The 20,108-nt window shown below is 35.2% G+C and overlaps 1 protein-coding gene across 1 annotated transcript in view; it reads right to left on the reverse strand.

Moving 5' to 3' along the window:
- The window catches only part of CDC73 (cell division cycle 73), a 91,010-nt gene that overhangs the window by 14,983 nt on the left and 55,919 nt on the right, over window positions 1-20,108 (reverse strand). Inside the window, exons 11-13 of the mRNA XM_082394757.1 lie at window positions 10,847-10,904; window positions 4,761-4,796; window positions 4,366-4,453 (exon numbers count right to left, since the gene is read on the reverse strand). Coding sequence (XP_082250883.1) covers window positions 4,366-4,453; window positions 4,761-4,796; window positions 10,847-10,904 — 182 coding nt within the window. The remainder of the gene's footprint in view (window positions 1-4,365; window positions 4,454-4,760; window positions 4,797-10,846; window positions 10,905-20,108) is intronic.

The raw sequence follows: 20,108 nt of genomic DNA on the forward strand, positions 1-20,108 counted from the left end.
AATTTGTTTATACATTCTCCGGTGGTACATTTGGGTGGTTCCAAAATTGCAGTTATTACAAATAAAACTACTATAAACACTCTGGTATAAGTCTTTTTGTGGATGTATGTTTTCACTTCTCTTATATAAATACCTATGAGTGGAACTGTTGGATCACTGGGTATGTTTAACTTTACAAGAAACTGTCAGAAAGTTTTCCAAAGTGGGATAAAGTATGAAGAACATTCTAAAGGCATCTCTGAGCTAGCTAGCAAGAAGTAAAGAACTCTTGGGCCAAAGACTGAGTAAAGAAGGGAACTCAAAGAGGTTAGAATAACACTGCAGACTTCTTTCCATCCACGGAAGGCACTGGCAAACTAACTAAACTTAAGCTTTGTCTTTTATTGACACTATATTTCACTAGACTCCTGGAAGAGGAAACAAAGCCCATATTCTGCTCAAGGTAGAGAATCTAACAGAAGTTCCTTCTTTCATAAAGCTAGGACTCTGGGGTTTAAGTTCAGTGTAATATAAATAATGTAAACTAGAAATAAACCCACTGCCCACCCGTTTTCCTGCCCCCCCATGCCCACCCCAGCCCTAACCAACACCCTGACAAGTGCAAGAATAATCAAATCTCGGAATTGCAAATTGGACCTCACTTGGATTTAAAGCAAGAATTAACAACCCTGACCACAGTGACTGGTTCGGAAATAAATGTGTTATACAAGCCAGGAAAATAAGACTTAATCCTGGGATTTTTGGTAACCTGGAGTTTCTGATGGTCATCTTTGCCCCTGAAGCGGGAGAACCTGCTTAAGAGACAGAGAGACTAACTCCTGATCACTTCATTTAGCACTGAGTCCAGCTGTGTCAGAAGCTAGGACTAGTTATATTGAGCTAATAAATTATTTTTTGATAAGGCCACTTTGAGTTGGTTTTTAATACTTACAACAAAAAGTGCTCTAATGAATACAACCAGAAATGATGCACAACTGATTGGATGGATATTTGTGATTTGGAGAAATATTATGATATCCACTGACTCATCCAATATTTGCAATTTATTTATTCCACTTTGCATTCTATGAGTGTGAAGGAGTATGGGTGATATGATTAAAGTCATTACTGTTTAAACAAGAACAGTTCTAGTAAAATAATTTTCTTAGTATAAAATGCAAATGAGTTGATATACTGAGGCAAGTTCCAGATTTTAAGTTTACGTTATTTTGAAAAACAGAACAATTTTATGGATATTTCACAGATTAAAAATATAGTTTTCGGGAATTCCCTGGTGGTCCAGTGGTGGTTAAGACTTCACCTTCCAATGCAGGGGTTGCGGGTTTGATCCCTGGTTGGAGAGCTAAGATCCCACATGCCTCAGGGCCAAAAAATCAAAACATAAAACAGAAGCAATACTGTAACAAATTCAATAAAGGCTTTAAAAATGGTCCACATCAAAAAAAAAAAAAAATCTTTAAAACAAAAAAAAAAGTCTTTAAAAGAAAAAAAAAAAAAGAAATATATATATATAGTTCCTTTCTCCTAAACAAAAGAAGTTGAAATTGGAGGGGGTAGGGAGAATTAACAATAATTTCTGGATGTTAAACCTCGAACTGAGAATTTAACTTAAAGCAATGTTAGATTGGCTATGCTCCCAGGTGCCTAGCAGACACAAACACAAATCTTCATTCTGGAACTCAAAGAATTTCCACAAGAAAAAAATTCCAAGGAAAATGAACAGAAATTACTAAATGAAAACCATTAAATGAATAGTAAAAAAAAAAAAAACTAAACACACAAGGAAATGAGGTATAATGAATGAAACAATAATCAAAAGAAAATGATTAGTAAGTACTTCCAATGATGCAGCTATCAAAGACCAAACCTGTAAAACAAGCCTACAAATACGTACAGGGAAAAAGAAATTATTTAAAAAAGAGAGAGAGAGACCAAAGATTTGAAAAAGAACTAAACAGAACCACTAAAATAGAAAAAATAAGATATCTGAATTTTAAAATGGAATGAATAGACTAGGGGACGGCCAAAGAAAACACAACTACAAGTTATATCTACAGAAATGATCAAGAATGCAGGTGACAGAGAAACAGATGGAAAGTAGAACTGTTTAAGAGACATGGATGATGAAATGAGAAAGTCTAAAGTATGTCTCATTTAAATCCCAGAAAGAAGAAAAAAGGGGAGATAAAGGGGGAACACACAGGTAATATCTAAAGAGATAAGAGCCAAGACTTCCCAAACTGATGAAAAACACAAATCCACAGATTCAATTCTGAATCCCAAGGTGGGATATATAAGAAATCTATACCTAGGTACAGCAGATAAACAAATTTAAAATGATCTTTAAAATAACAAGATAAAGCAGATTTCCTTCAAAGGACTGATTACCGCAGCTGACCTCTCATCATCAACAAAGGAAGCTAGAAGGTACTGCAATAATACCTTCAATGTAATAAGAAAAAAACTAACTCCTCTATGGTTTTCCAGAGTGGCTGAATCATTCTGCACTGCATGTGGCAGCAGGGAACATGAACTATTTATGGTCCAGTGTAAGCTCCAGTAACCGTTCTGCCTGCTCTTCCCCAGGCCTTAAGTGGTTTTCTCACGTGCGTGTGCTGAACAGTATTTGACTAATGCAAGGGGAACCCTCTGCCTATCTCTGGAGCACTCTCTCCGTGCAATCTCTCCTCTTTGGAACTCTGCCCTGTGAGAGGACCATCGTGGCCAGAGTCACAAGTGCCATCCAATCAGTTTATTTTAAATAAACTTATGGTCCCAGTGAAACTTCTCTCAAGATCATGTTTATAAATGTAAAATGTGCTTTCTCATACTTCCATGATACAACCTTAATTTTGTTATTTAAAATGTTAAAGGTGAAGGCAGGTTTTATTTTATTTCGTTTCATTTACTTAATTGAAGGGCTAGAAAACTGAAGAATCCTCAGTTTTACATGAAACCAAACAGAATCTATGCCAACATGAGCTATGGGTTACAGCCAGTACTATAATTGTGTGGAGGAGGTTTCAATTATGCATTAATTACACAGCAAAGCCTCCAGCTGACTCAAGCTGCAGGGGAGATGTCAGCTGCAATGAGGTGTTAAACAATGAAGGGAGTGTTTTAAACTGAGAAGAAAAATTAGGCATGATCTATCCAAAGAAGGTAGTCTTGTTAAATTGTTTGGCTTCTCTGTAGTAAGGCTAAGGAGAAAGATGCTAAAATTTAGTTTGTGATTTCCATGCACTACTTACTACCTTTATTATAAAATAATATTTTATATTATTATCAGATCTATTTCAAGAGATGGGCCAAAATAATTATATTTCATATTCATCCAACTGTAGATTACTTGGGGAACTGCAGACTGTAGATTATCTGAGTAATCCACAACACTGTCGGAATACTAAACTTCACAAAAAAAGCCTAATAAAATATAAAAATATAAAACCTAAAAATTCCTTCTTTCCACACTGTTATTAGGAAAAGGTTCACTGAAAATTTCACTCGAAAGTACTAAAGAAAAAATACTATACGAATACACTTGTACGTGCCAGTTACGTAGGTTTTTATACAGCTATTTAAGTCATAGGCACTCAAAATTCAATTCTGCATTTGGTAAAACCTGGAATCAGCAAGTATTACAACTTATTTTGCTACTCATTTTTAATTAGTCATAAGTTATTTAGAAGCAGCATGATTTTCTTTTTGGAGGTGAGGTTGTTTTGTTTCTTTTTTAAGAATCGTCATCGTTATTTTACTGAGAAAGTTAAGCATCTGGAAATTTTAACACAGGATATAGATGTCCTCTTCACTTCCTCAACTATCTTTTACTGATGTCTAGGTTAAAAAAGTATGGTCCCTCCTCCTCCCTCTAGGAGGTATGTACATCTAATTTAAAGCTCATATTACTTTTTTGGTTCTTTAACCAGAATTCGGAAGTGGGGAGAAGACAACCTGAATTTCTTGTCTTAAAGTTCATATTTACTTTTAAAGTTTATATTAAACTTTAAAGTTCATATTACTTTTTTGGTTCTTTAACCAGAATTCAGAAGTGGGGAGAAGACAACCTGAATTTGTTTTAGAACCTCTTCAAGCTCTTCAGCTGGAGCAAAATAATTCACATTAAAAATTAATACAATAGTACTCTCTTCGTTAAAACTTTAGTCAGAGTTTCTATAATTTTCCCCACAGGATTCAGATATAAAAGAATATACTGTTTTGAAAATTATATTTGAGACTATCTGTAAAGCCTATAGCACTGAAACTGAATTTTTGCTTTCTCGAAATAAATACTGCATTAGTAACTACTAATTCTCAACAATAGTTCCATGTCCTATGAAAAGAACAGTTTAACAAATTACTTACTTCAGGTCCTGTAGAAGGTCCTTTGCATTAAGCATGGTTATTAAAGAGGTGGTAGCTGCAGGAATTATGATAATGGGTGTTCGAGATCCTATAAGGACAAAATTTTAAAGGAGCAAATATGTTATTAAAAGGAATTATAGTTACTTTCCTAATTATAAGTTAAAAGTTTGTAAATTTGTAATTTTAACTCTTTTGAGCTAAAAAATATTTTAGTCAGCAGTGATACTCAGAATATTTAATGATCAGGATGACTTGAGCACTGACTACTCAGAACAGACACCAAACACAAACATTTGGTATAACTGCACAAGCATGCAATCAGCCCTGATTTTGTAAGCTAGCTTACTCACGTTTACTTTTTTAAAGTAAGTTTAGAGTCACAGGCACAACCTTACCTTTCTTCTGATTTGGGGGAGGTCTGGCTTGAGAAACTGTAAGAAAGAAAAAAATCCAAAATATTGTTATGAAAATCACATTCTTATTTTCAAACCGACAAAGTAAATAAGGCCTAAAATATTTGTATTTACATATGACTAGTTGTAGAATTTTTAAATGCATTGCAATCTTCTTAAATAATATTATTTCTCTGCTTCACAAAACCACTACAGTGCCTTAGCACTTCAACAATCAGTGGTCACAAGGAAAGGGGATATATGGGCATTGGTAGGCACTGAGTATCTACATTCATGGATGCTTGGATCTAGAAAAGGAAGCAAATAAATAACTTCTGAATTAACTGATTACACTGTAATGAATGCAAAAACAGAGTACTACAAGAGCATCTAACTCTGGGGAAAGGGCTGGGAGAGGGAAATGTACTTAACCACTGTGGAGGAAAAACAAAGACATTACTGGGGACTAAGAGCTAAAATATTTACCTTTTTCTCTCTTTTTAAAATTTTTTGGGTTTTTATTAGCAGAAGAAAACATTACAGGCAATTAGTCATGTAAAGGTCTTTATTCTGGAATTGCCCATATTATCAATAATTTTGAATACATGTTACAAAAACATGAATATTTGTATCTTTTCATTATTTGTATATACAATGGACTTTATAATACACAAAAATATTTGTTGGCATAATAATGGCAATATCAGCCTAGTTCAAGATTAACATATTTTACGATAAAAAGTGCTGTATGTTCAATTTTCAGTATTTATTCATACAATAAATTTTTATTGACTGCCTTCTACATGCCGTGTGCTGTGCTGCAATTAATTTTTTTAAATCACAAAAAATAAAAATTCAACAATTTAAAATTCTAATTCAACATTAGTTCTTAGAGATACCACTTTTAAAGGAAAGCACACACATCTTTGGAATATGTTGCATTTTAAAAGCAGTAAAATGCTAAATTTTAACTAATACTTTGTACTCCTTTATATAGCTATTTCACTGTGAGAAAATATTATGTAGTCCAGAAGTATGATTCTTCTAGCCACAGAAAGCAGAGAAAGATATATACAAATACAAGTTCACACACATATTTATTATAGTGTGCTCATCTTTCTTATTCCTGAGAAAAAAATACTAAAACTTTCTTAAATTATTTTTAGAAATAGTACTCATGGATACATCTGACATGTATACACAGATACTGCTAGATAGTGTCATCTGGAATATGATACAATCTCAATAAATACTTAGAATTTGCTGGCGGGATACAGGAATGATGGGATGGACAGAGAGATGGATAAACTGGAGACGGGAGCTGCTGGGAGAATGACTAAGGAGAACAAAGAAATCTTCAACTGAACTACCACTGATTTGCTAAGGGAACCCACAATGGACTCTGGAATATAGGAAAAGATTCTCTAAAATCAAGGCTGAGAAGACTTAATGTAGCAAAAACACAAAATATAAAAGCTCACATATTAAAAATAAACTTTAGGTGTTTAGTAAAAAAACAAATACAATTAAGGACCAAGACAGGGACATGAAGATGAACATGCTAAGGATAAGCTTGATTTAAAGGGTGGGGGAGGAAAGAGCAGAATAATTCGAGTCCACAAGGAGAGTGATGGAGAGCAAGAGCCTGTACTCGGTCCCCACTGTGCCACTTCGCAGGCAAATTACCCCGGCACGCTAAGATGAATGCTGCTCAGCTTCAGTTGTCCCCAACCATAAATCAGAGACAACAATTTCTACATCTTGATTCTGTTTTAAGAGTCTTAAAAACAACAAGGCAAGTTGTCCAGGTCCTGGGCCCTGGGCATATTGACCATTCACTGAACCTCGCGGCCACCGCTGATGTCAACTGCTACTGCTTCTTGTGCCTCTACCGCTACCACTGCCTTCTGCAAACGCAATGACCGATTGTTTACAAGCTGAGAAGAGGCAACTACTGTTACTATGCTTGATTTCAAATATAATTATATTCTTTACTTAAATATTTATTCAGAGCCTATGTACAAGGCACTCTGCTAGGTTCTTATTTTTATGATGATAAATAAAACAGAAATAATCCCTGCCCTCAAAGACTTTTCAGTAAAGTAGGGGAACCAGACCATAACAAACAGGCAAACAAACACATATAAACCAATCTGAATACATAATATTAAGGAGCAAAGAGAATGTACACTGATATTAAAGTGTCCTTTAGACAAAATGCTTAGAAAAAGCCTCTCAAAGGACATGGCATTTAAGCTGAGGTTTGAAGGACAAGAAAGAGCCAACTTGCAAAGAACAAGTGAAAGAACAGTCTTGATAAGAGGTAGGAATGTGGGCAAATGCCAAAGGCAGGAAGAAACTGTCATGCTTATGGAACTGCAAATGTGCAGACAGACCATGGGGACAAAAGGAAGAGTGGCAGGAGATGAGGTTAAAAATACACGCAGGAGCCACTTTATGTAGGGCTTTCTAGGCAACGTTAAGTTTGTTATTTAAGTGCCACTGGAAAACCCTGTAACTTTTAAGCCAGAAAGTGACATAATTTGATTTTCAGGTCACACCTTCTGTAAGGGAAAAACAATAAATTTAGATAAGGGATCAAAAGGGGGACAACCGTGAAAGCAGGAAGCTCAGTTAGGACTATCACCAATATTCTATAGCGGTGCTACCCAAATTATGTGCAGTTAAGCATAAGGTTTTTCTGTAAACTTTTCAAGGTCAACTGAATAAAATACAGTAACAATGAACAGGTAGAAAACTGGCCATGCACCTGGATGTTGTGCCAGTACTGTACCCTCAATTCCTATCTGTATCTTGTTAGGGACCAGAACTAAACAGGTACTAAACAGGTCATGGACTAATATCAATACTTTAAGATGCACTAGTCTAGAGAAATGCTGGTGGTTTAGACTTGAGTTGTGGCAGTGGAGATAAAGAGAACAGATAAATCTGGAATACAGAAAAGGTAAATTTGACAGAACTCACTGACATATTAGATGAGAGGAATAAGCAAATGAGAAAAATAAAGAATAACTCCTAAGTCTTGGACTTAAGAAGCAGAGTTGATAGCAGTGTCATTTATTCATGAAGAAGCAGAAGAATGTGAAGTAAGACATCTTGGGAAAAATATCAAAGAGCAAATGTTTTAAGGTTTAATCAGTTTTAAGATGCCTATGGCACATCCAAATGTTAAACAGTTAACAGATGATACCAGAGGTAGGAAGAATCAGGGACACAAGTTTGAAAATCATCAGCACATAGATTTGAAACTATGGAATGAGGTAATCCAACCAACACCTAGGTTATAAAGTGGATCACTGAACAGGGCTAACTCTCTCTCTCAATCTCACATGAGCAGTAAGCAGATAAACTAGAGTTACAGAGTTACGGGTACTCACCTACCCATTTCAGAAGACCTATGAAACAGAAGTAAAGAATGAAAGCTGGAGAAGTGCAGTATGTGATGTACACGCATTAGAAAGAGGCAGCAAGAGCAGGGACATGTGCAAGAGATTTAATGTGGCTATAAAAGGAAACAACATTAAGCTCCAGGACTGTAGCTTATCAAAGGCTTGTGTTTCTTAATTCACTGGAAAGCATGTGCCTCTTGTCAGTTATATTCCCTAAATGAATGTTTAGAAGTTGGGAATAATTGTAAACACTTTAAAATATTAAATTGATCCAGGGACTTGCCTGGCACAATTAGTGCTAAATAAATATTTGATGAAAGAATAAATAAGAAAAAATGATCAAAAAATGGAACACCATGGGACTTCCCTGGTGGTCCAGTGGTTAAGAATCCACCTTCCAGTACAGGGGGCGTGGGTTCAATCCCTGGTTGGGGAACTAAGATCCCACATGCCTCGCAGCACAGCCAAAAAAAAAAAAGAAACACCATCCTTGAGTTCCTTTACTGAAGGAAAAAAGAATAGGTAGTTCAGTCCCCTATTTGCAAATAATTCAAACTCTACCTAACAAATAACAGTATAGATCTATGCTGTCTCATGTATAACATGTTACATTGCCAGAAATGTTTTGTGTTTTTTTTTTTTCAATTTTAAAAAGATAATCCAGGTGAACATGCCATATATTGCACAATATGCCTTCAAAATTGGGCATCAGCCAATAAGCAAATACATTTAACAATCTGCAAAACAAAAATTCACTGATCGAGACAAATAAAGATGACAAACTGCTAACGCCCACTCAAGTCAGGTCTTACCGACAAATGAGCATTAAAAACTTATAAAATAATCACTGCTTTTGGAATGGTGGGTAGGGATTGTGGACCTATGGGAGTCAATCAGTGAGTGAAAGAAGAGGAGACCTCACATGGATGGGCGTCAGAGTATTTGTAATGAGACATTAGATAAGATTAATTTCAACCATTTTAATCACCATGGTAGAACAATTGAAAAAGAAAGATGGAATATTAGGAGCTGAAAAGACCCACAGCTCCTTACCTCACATGTGACCTTCCCCAGGATCACATAACTTACTAGCTGGTAGAACCCAGCTCCCTTCGCTTTATTACATGGCACATTTGAACAACTGGGTTTACTCAGGTATTAGTGCCACCCCTACCCCTTTCCTTTGTCTGCCAAATGATTTTGAGAAAATGTGAAATGGAGACAGTTATTTATCACACAGCACAAAACAGAGTTAGAATCCTCAGGTGGTGATTTCTTCCTTTCTATACCATTTCTGAATTTCTCATGTGATCTTCTTTAGACTGACCAACTACAGCCTGCCATCCCTCCCTTCCAAGGGAAAACAAATAATTCTGTATCTATCATTCAACTGCCTCCACAATATTCCTCTACTTTGCAGGCTGTATTCCTTGGGTCCAACTCAGTCTGCCCCTTCCTATTTCCTTGACTTTTTTTCTTCGTTCCTGAAAAGAGCTCCTTGAGCTTCTCCTAGTTTCTGGCACTGAGTACATGGAAGGCATTCAAATAATATTTATTAAATTTAATTGCTCTTCCTTATACTCTCATTAACAGCTTTTGGTATGGTCTTCTCTACTGAAAAATAGTGCCATGGTCCTGTCATCTGAAATAAATTACATCCAATGTGCTCCAAATTTAACAAAGATTTCAAACAAACCCATCATTTAAAAAAAAAAGTAAATACTAGTCATGTCAAGACCCAGGTTTATGGATCCAAGACAGTGAAAGAGCCTACAAAACCATCCCAATATAAACCTCTTAACATCATGCTTTTAAAGTGCTTCCAGAAATTTGAATACCTGTAATCTACATAATTTTAGCATTAGCCTATGTGCGAACGTACTATGAATAAAAAGATATACAAATCTGCACTACTGACACTAACAGACTGAAAAGGAAGATCACCCAGTCAAATTCCTGACTGTGCCTTTTCAATTCTTTTCATTTTCTTCATAGCCACTTTTAACAGCACTGGTACTATGCTAAATGCAAAAATAAAACAAACAAACACTAAAATCAAACCCAAAACACCTAAAATGAATATAGCGTTCATATCTACATGCATTTATAAAGATCAATCTTTTTAGGTACTAGGAAGAGGAAAAGAAAATATTGCTAACATACTGGGTTGCCAAAAAGTTCGTTCAGGTTCTTCCATAAGATGTTACAAAAACCCGAACAAACTTTTTGGCCAACCCAGTAAGTTCAATACTACCCTTGCTTATTAACATACATATTTTTAAAAATGATTACAGAACCTAATATGCTCAATAACACAGATATCTGAAAATCTAAACATCAAAACTGCTTATCAGTCTATTAAAATTATGGTTCTATGCTTCTGTAGGAAAAAACAAAAATCACATCCACCGTGCTATCATGGAATTCAAACAAGGAATTGATGGGGGAATGGGTACATAATAAATAGTTTTTTAAAACATTCTTCTAAAATCTTAAAAACATTTTCTTAAAAATTTTCTTTAACTCTTCAACTATCCTATTTAGTCAAGTAAATGTTCTTATACTAGTTTTGAAGTATTTTAAGTAAAATTTCAATTCCTTCAAAGCATTATACATTATCAAAAATTTTCACTGTCATGATTATAGAAAAAAACAAAAATCAAAGTTTTATATTTTTACCTGGTCTTGGTACCGGTTGTGCTGCAGGAGTCTGCGTCTTACGGGCCGAGGCACCCTCCTTTAAAAGAATAAAAATGGGTATGTTAAAGTTCCTTTGCATAATAAACACTTTCATTTAATTACTGCAAAGAAATTCCATATCTCTGTCTCTCTCTCAGTCACTCCACTGAACACGCTATGAGTTTAAAAAAAAAAAAAAAAAAAAAGGAAAAACCTCCCCTTATCTTTTATGCTATTGGTTGTGAAGTAGTAAGAGAAATCTTTAGTGGAAATATATTTAAATTGTTACCATCAATAGTTATTGTAAGTAGGTAGTATTTTTCAAATATTCAATGATTTGCTTAATTGCTGACAATTATAATATTCTCAGAAATGTCATTACCAGTTTAAAAATCAAGTCAATCTTTTTTTCCCTTAAAGAGTCGCAAAATGAATAAATGATACATAATCTCACATTAGAAAGATGAAAGTGTTACTTTGAGTTCATTAAAAAAAAACACAAATATTTCAAATTAAATGCCTTTTAAAATATTCAGGGGAAATAATCCATTTATAAAGATGAGATTTGTTACATTTAAGAGTGGTTGAAAATATCTTAAAAACTGAATAACAAATCTCAACTAATTACTAAGCATGTAATATATACAAGGAAATATGCTATGTATTGAAGTACATCAATTATATACTCAAGAATAAATGCCTCTGAAATGCTTAAGATACTTCAAAACTTATCTATATTTAGTGCAATAGTTTCAATCATATTCACACTAAATTCTTCATTAAAACATTTTTCTTTATAGAAAGCTACAAGTGTAAATTTCAAAAACAACTAGTAACTCATGGAGATTTTATTCTAGTTGTATTCAAGTGAAGGAAATTTGATAAATATCATGGAAGTTACATAAATCCATAATAATAAAAATCACTACTACAACCACAGAAACATTTCTAAAGAAGTCCTGCTAAACAATGTTAATTTTAATCATATTAAATTTTCTTCAAAAATTTGGAATGGTAAAATCATTTGGAAAGATAAGCTATCCCAAAGCATCTTTTTTTTTTTAATGATTATAAAAATTAGCACCAACACAGAGAATGTATTTCACTTGGAATTCAGTGGGATTCCTGGCATTCAGTTAAAAAGCCAAAGAAACCATTCTTTACTGCAAAAAACAATAGCAGCAGAGGCAACTAGCAAAAACTTTTTGGGGAAAAAAGGTACCTGAAGACAGCAGAACATCCTTTCCCAATATTTTCACTGTTATGCATTCAGTTATACATTTTGTGGTTGAAACTGAGTCACTCTGGTTGCTGGTTTCATGGATGTGTTAAGTTTGTGAAAATTTGTCAAGCTTACTAATGATATGGTCACTAGACTACAAGTAAATTATATTCAAGTAAAATTTTAAATGTGAAGAAAGTCAGTTATTATTAAGGTGGAGAGCACATTAAACATTTAACTTCATTTAACGTGCTGAAATTTCTGATTTATATTTTTCTCTAAGTTTGTGTTAGGGGACACAACGACTTTTACTCATCTTTGTAAATCTAGTACCTAGAACACTCAACAAATGTGTGTCATATTGAACTGAGTCTAGACTTCTAAAAATCAGAAGCCAAGGGATAATCATTAAATAGAAATCAACTAGACATTATATAATAAAATAACTAGATTAAGCTTTAACTATATTACTTTTAAATCCTTATAGGTAAATACAGACTCATTGGGTATGGTTTAAGTACACAGAGAAGGAAGAAAAATAAAGGAAATGAGACAGGAAAAACAATGAGCACACACATATGGAGACCTCTTTCTGTCTGCATTTGACTATAAGGCTGGTTGAATCCAAATCAAAGCCCTCTTCACCTGAATTGAGTAGACTTAGATAAAAATCACTAGAATACAGCACTATGTGCGTATTAAGAGAACTATCCAAACCAAAACTGATCCAGCTGACTACTAAAATATACCTACACTATATGAACAAAGAGTATGGCTCTTACAGCATGGGTCAGCAAAGGGGCAAGCATATATATGTAATACGAAAAAAAAGTCTTTTCCATTACAAATTATTACCCTTAAGTATTTCTGTCTACAAAACTAGACCCCTTTAAATATCAATAATGGGCATTTTATGTTTACCAAGTAAGCAATCTTTGCTTGATGACCCTTTCCCATTCCAAATCATTCCTTTTGGCAATAAGCCCCTGGTTCCTGGTCACTGCACAAGACATATGTCCTGGGCTAGGTCTATTGAGAGTTCTTCTTTGATACGTGTTTTATAAACTGGAGCTCGCCAGTCACAAGGCTATAAGGAGGTTAAGTCTAAAATTACAGATAACCGTGTCTCTTGACTCATGGAGAAAACCCATCTGCAGAAGGACATAATGAAGTTACAGTTAGGGAAAACAGTGACTGAAACCGCCCTGGCCAGGCAAGGACAGTAACAATCTGCATGAGTTATTTTACGACAGAAGATCCTGTAAGGAACACGGAACTAACAAGCCACCACCAACCGGAAGAATATGGGAAAGGTCAAAAGGACAGAGGAGATGCCAGTCCACATGTCCTACCAACCTCCCAGAATCCTCCTCACTGGAATCCATCTAGGCTGAGCGGTTCCGCACGCCACCAGAAAGGACACTGAGTCAGAATGATGGGCCAGAGACAACCCGGAAACTAACCCCACCACCATAAAACCTGAGACTGTGAGCCACGTGGCAGAGCAGTCCTCCTGGGTCACCTTACCCTCCTGCTCTCCACGCGGGTGCCCCTTCCCAATCAAGTCTCTTGCTTTGTCAGCACGCGTCTCCTCGGACAATTCACTTCCGAGTGCTAGACAAGAGGCCACTCTCGGGCCCTGGAAGGGGTCACCCTTCCTGCAACATTACCAGCATGCAAGAAAACAGTCATAATATCTATCTAGTTCTAATGGCCTGTAAGGCCTATTCTCCTGCTAACTCTTCTTGATTCTAAGAACCGTTAAAATCCCTCATCTCATTCTATGCACCCCACACAAACAAGTTTTGTCTTAACTAGTTGAGCAGAATCTGTTAATTGCAACCAGAAGAGTGTTATCTAATTTTGTCTTCTCAGATTCACTGAAAATTCTGAGTTTCCAAAAGTCACTATAGTATAACTTTGCTTAATTCTGAAGTAAACACACACAAATAAGCTCAAACGCACATGAACATACACAGCTATGACACTTCAGTAGGCTGTGGGCTCCTGGAATGAAAACCGGGAGACCTTCGCTAATCACGTCGTTCGTTCATGGCCATTTCTAGGACGCCCTAGCCAATACTAAGAGCTAAAAGTTCATTCTACTCTGACCTGCATTATTTTGAAATAAATTTGTAGAAGTCATTGCATAAAGACCTCAGAAACCATATAATCCAATCCCAGCACCCTTTACTCTAAAGATGAAGAGACAGAGGTGAAATAGTTTTTCAAAGGCTACATAGTGGTATATCTGGCATATATTAAGAAACAGAAATAATAATTGGCAGTAATGTGGAGTAAACCGACAGTTCTATATTTTTAAAGATATTTGGATTGGGGGGAAAATACTACTCAGCTGGGAAAAGAAAAGTATCAGCACAAAAACAACTAAAAGAGCTGACAAGTTGTGCTAACTGGAGAGGAAAACCTGCTTTCTCTTAAAAAGTCAGAATCATTACAATTTCACTAAGACTTGAGGCATTCTGGAAAAGAAGTAACTGATAAAAAGGGATGGGGGAAATAGTGATAGAATCATATTTGCAAAACGTAACAAGACAAAAACAAAGTAAACTGTTTACAGTCCTTCCTTGCCTTCTTTTAGCAAATGCAATAACCTAAAATCTTCTGGTATTGGGAGACAGAATAGTGGTATTTGCTGCTTAAACAAGTAGAAAATAAAACCGTAATATAAAATATCATAAGAAAGAATATTTGTAACAAGTATCAGTATGCAAAATATACTATATTTAATTTTGAAAAATGCTATTTATATGAAATTTAATGAAATACTGAAATTGCTTAATGAGAAAAACATACAGAATATTTATGCAGATTCTAGGAGTTTATAATCTACCTCTCTGGCTACTGTATTTATGAGAGGAAAAGTAATATGTTTAAAAAAGTAAACAAATACTAATTTACAGTTGCATGTTTTTTCTTTTTAAAAAGTAACTCATTCCCATCAAATCTGGATTTGATATTCACAATTCCCAAGTATCAGGATTTTTTTCTTTCAGCAACTGAATTTTTAAGTTCACTGAGTGAGTCTTCAAGTATTTTGGAAAAACTATGTACAAAAAGGAAACTGCAACTCTGAGCAAATCACAATGAGGCTGAAAAGCACTAAAGGTTTCAGGAACAAAACACTCCAACACAAATTTTAAGTAGACTTGTCATAACCTGGGGGCATATGTATACAATGTTTGCCAATACAGAAAATAGCTGACACATTTCTAAAATATAGTATAGTATATCTATACAGGCATACCTCAGAGATACTGCAGGTTTGGTTCCATACTACTGCAGTAAACTAATATCATAATAAAGTGAGTCACACAAATTTTTTTGGTTTCCCAGTGCATATAAAAGTTATGTTGACACTATACTGTAGTCTATTAAGTGTGCAATAGCATTATGACTTTAAACAATGTACATGCCTTAATTAAAAAAAACTTTATTGTTTAAAAATGCTAGCCATCCTCTGACAAGGCAGGGTTGCCACAACCTTCAATTTATTTTAAGAAAAAATGCAAAACCTGCAAAGCATGTAGTACAATAAAACGAGGTATGCCTGTTAAATATACAGATTTGATACCTCTATCAAATTTCTCATTATGCTATATAATTACTTGTCTACTTCTTCCAACCAGACCATCAATTACTCGAGGTCAGGGACTGTCTATCACATGTCCAATGCCTGTTATAGAGAGCCTGATGCATGGTATATATGCTTAATAAATATACATTAAGTAATTAATTAAAACAAATCCATGCCTTAGCATTACTAATTCACTACTGTTATACTGGTTAAACTGCTTTAATCTGTTAAATGAAGATGGTAAAAGTATCATAAAAGATTACTGAGAGAAACAAAATTTATTTATTCATTCCACATACTTTCATCGAGAGCATCAAGTACCAAACAAGAAACTGGGAATGCAGCAGTATAAACAGAAGCCATGTGGTCCCTGCCCTTATGAGATTGGCAGTCTAATGGAGGAAGCCAGTGACTGAATAAATGAATGAACAGAAGTTTAAAAATTAGAAATATAATTACATATGTATTTAATTATTCATCATGTGCATATATGTGTATTTGTCTGTAAGTGTGTATGTGTGTATATGTCTGTGTGTCCAGCTCACTGCCCAAAATAAAGAGGGACTAATAACTGTTAAACCACCTTCTTTCCATAAAGAGACATTCTCTATACAAAGATAAGAAAAGAACTAGCAAACCAAATTCAGCAGCATACTGAAAAGATTATATGCCATGACCAAATGGGATTTATTCCTGGAATACAAGGATGGCTCAACATATGGAACTCAATCAGTGTAATAAATCACATCAACAGAATGAAGGGAAAATGACCTCATGATAAAACTTCATGATCATCTCAATTAATGCAGAAAAAGCATTTGACAAAAAAAGTCAACATTCTTCCACGATTTAAAAATTAAAAACCCTCAACAAACCAGGAACAGAAGGAAACTTCCTCAACATCATAAAAGCTATATATATATATATGAAAAATCCACAGTTAACACCATACACAATGATGAAAGATTGAAACCTTTTCCCCTAAGATCAGGAACAGGATGTCCACTTTCCCCACTTCTACTCAACATAGTACCTGAAGTTCTAGCCAGAGCTATTAGTCAAAAAAAGAAATAAAAGACATCCAAAATCTGAAAGGAAGTGATAAAATTATCTCTTTGCAGATGACAAGATGTATATGTAGAAACCTAAAGATTCCCGGGGTGGGGAGGTTGTGCAGGGAACAGACGCCCTACCACAACTAATCATCTATTTCAGCAAAATTGCAGGGCGTAAAATCAACACACAAAAACCCACTGCACTTCTATATGCTACCAAAGAGCAATCTAAAAAAGAAACGAAGGAAACAATCCCATTTGTAATGGCTTTTAAAAAATCAAATACTCCGGAATAAATTTAACCAAGAAGCAAAAAAACTTGTACATTGCAAACTACAAAGTGTTGCTGAAAGAAATTAAAGCCATAAATAAACGGAAAGACATCTATGTTCATGGACTGCTAGAATTAACTATATTAAGATTTCAATACTACCCAATGCAATCTACAGATTCAACACAATCCCTGTCAAAATCCCAAAGGTGTCTTTGCAGAAAGAAAAACTCATCCCAGAATTTATACAGAATCTCAAGGAACCCCAAGGAGGCAAACTAATTTTGAAAAAGAACAAAGTTGGAGGACTACAACTTCCAGATTTCAAACCTTACTACAGAGGTACAGTAATCAAAACACTATAGTAGGGCATAAAGACAGACCTATAGACCAATGGAATAAGACAGCCCAGAAATAAACTTTCACATACATGAAAGGTGCTAAGTCCATGCAATGGGGAAAGGATAGTCTTTTCAACAAATGATGCTGGGAAAACTGGATATGCACATGCAAAAGAATGAAGTTGGACCATTATCTTACATCATATACAAAAATTAACTCAAAGTGGATCAGAAGCCTAAATTTGAGAGCTGAAACTTTAAGACTTATAGAAAAAATCAAAGAGTAAAAGCTTCATGACATTAGATTTGACATCAGTTTCATGGATATGATACCAAAAAGTACAGGAAACAAAAGAAAAACAGATAAACTGGACTTCATCAAAATTAAAAGCTTTTATGCATCAAAGGACACCATCAACAGAGAGAGAAGTCAACCCAAAGAATGGGAGGAAATACTTGCAAATCATTTATTTGATAAGGAATTAATATCCCAGACATTTGGTTATAATATTATTCTGGATGTGTCTGTGAAGATGTTTCTAGATAAGATTAACATTTTAATCAGCAGACTGAGTAAAGCAGATTGCCCTCCCCAAAGGAGATGGGCCTCATCCAATCCACTGAACAGAACAAAAAGGCAAAATAAAAGAGAATTCACTCTGCCTGGCAGTGGTCAAGCTGGGACATGGGTATTCTCTTGCCTTAGCCTCAGACTGGAGCTTACACCACCGGCCCTCCTGGTTCTCAGTCCTTCAGGCTCAGACTGAAGCTTTACTATCCCATCAGCTTCCCTGGGTCACCAGCCTGACGACTGTAAATCCTGGGACTTTTCAGTCTCCCTGAGCACATGTGCCAATTCCTTATGATCAATCTATCTATCCTATTGATTGTTTCTCTGGAGAACCCAAACTAATATAGCAATAAAAATTTGGATCAAAAGAGAGGAAAAGACAGTGAGACAGAACACAAAATCTTTAAAGAGGTATTCTTTCATACTGGGAAAATGTCAGGTTTTTAAAAATTATTTATCTGTAGATTAAAAAATTACATCCACATGAATGTAGATGAAATGTTAATCTCAGCACTGCAATTAGAAACAAACCAAAGCATGTGTACTGATCTCCTTTAACACCAAAGTCTATAATGCTCACAGACCTTCTGGTACAAATGAACAATTCTTTCTCACTGAGTTTTAATAAAAGCACTATCATTCTCACTTAAAACTGGCAGAATTGTTTTTATAGTGGCAGAGGGATACGGGTAACGTAGAAGGTCCACAGGCTCATTTGTGTAGCTTATGGATCCATGGACTAAAAACAAATACACTGATGTTAACTAGAGACAGAATAAATCAGTGCAAAAAAAAAAAAAGCTTGATTTACAAGTCTTGAGCTCTAGGTTCTAGCTTTGGCCCTGCCACATTAAGAGTAGACCTTCGAGAAAAATCACCGCCTCTCAGGGTCTTAGTTACCTTGCCTGTAAAATGAGGAAACTAGATTTTTAGATGACCTCAAAGGTCCAATTCTGCTCTGAAATTCCATTATTCTAATGTAAGTAATACCTTTTCACTAGGAACAATGCCATTACAGTACAACCCGAAGGGTCCAATTAACTGATTAAGTTTGAAGACATAATTCAATGTGAGTTTCTTCAAACCCATACAGCTTATAATTTTGCTCTATAGCTTATAAATTTGCTCTTCTTTTGTTTCGTGTGAATAAATAATATTCTCCTGCCCAGCTCCCTCTATCAAAGGGTACACGTTTGGAATTATATTAATTTCGTTGTTTTGGGAACGAAAGATTATAGCTACTGGCAATATAGGTAGAAAGGGAAATAACAGTATTGTAAGCTTTAGAAGAAAATATTCAATGTTTTACCATTTAATGATTCAAGAAACTGACTAAGGAAGCTAAAATAAAACACAGACCTGTACATACTTAACTATCTGAAATCACACATACTAAGACAGGCAACTGAAATGTTGTGAAACATTATAAATTACAGAGATGTTAATAAATACAAATTCTGTGAAAAGTTACAGAGGAAATACAGATAAAACTCAAAGTCTACTATGAGGATGTTTATGAAAAGGAAACATACTAAATATGTTAATTAATAAGTAATCAGGGAGACACTAAAAAAATGGAGGGTACAAACAGAAATATATAAATTTTCATTTTTTTAATTTTAGTTCACTAAAACTCAGCAACTGTACTATCTGTGAGCCCTCTTTTTATTTATTAAAAGGGGATAAAATATTAGAAATACATAAAAATTAAACAGATAAAAATGTAACATAAAACCGACTACAGGGCTTCCCAGGTGGCACAGTGGTTAAGAATCCGCCTGCCAATGCAGGGGGACACATTTCGTGCCCTGGTCCGGGAAGATCCCACATGCCTCAGAGCAACTAAACCCGTGCACCACAACTACTGAGCCTGCGCTCTAGAGCCCTGCGAGCCACAACTACTGAGCCCGTATGCCGCAACTACTGAAGCCCACGCGCCTAGAGCCCGTGCTCCACAAGAGAAGCCACCGCAATAAGAAGCCTGTGCACCGCAACGAAGAATAACCCCTGCTCGCCGCAACTAGAGGGAGCCCGCGCACAGCAACAAAGACCCCATGCAGCCAAAAATAAATAAAATAAAATAAATAAATTTATTCAAAAACAAAAACAAAAAAAACCAACTACAATTGGGAAGATCAAAAGTATCAAAGCGGTGAAACTGAGTGAGACCACAGTGAATTGTACAAGACAATCTGTACCTGAAG

This window comes from Balaenoptera borealis (assembly GCF_965194805.1).
Source record: "Balaenoptera borealis genome assembly, chromosome: 1".
In the NCBI taxonomy this organism is placed as follows: Eukaryota; Metazoa; Chordata; class Mammalia; order Artiodactyla; family Balaenopteridae; genus Balaenoptera; species Balaenoptera borealis.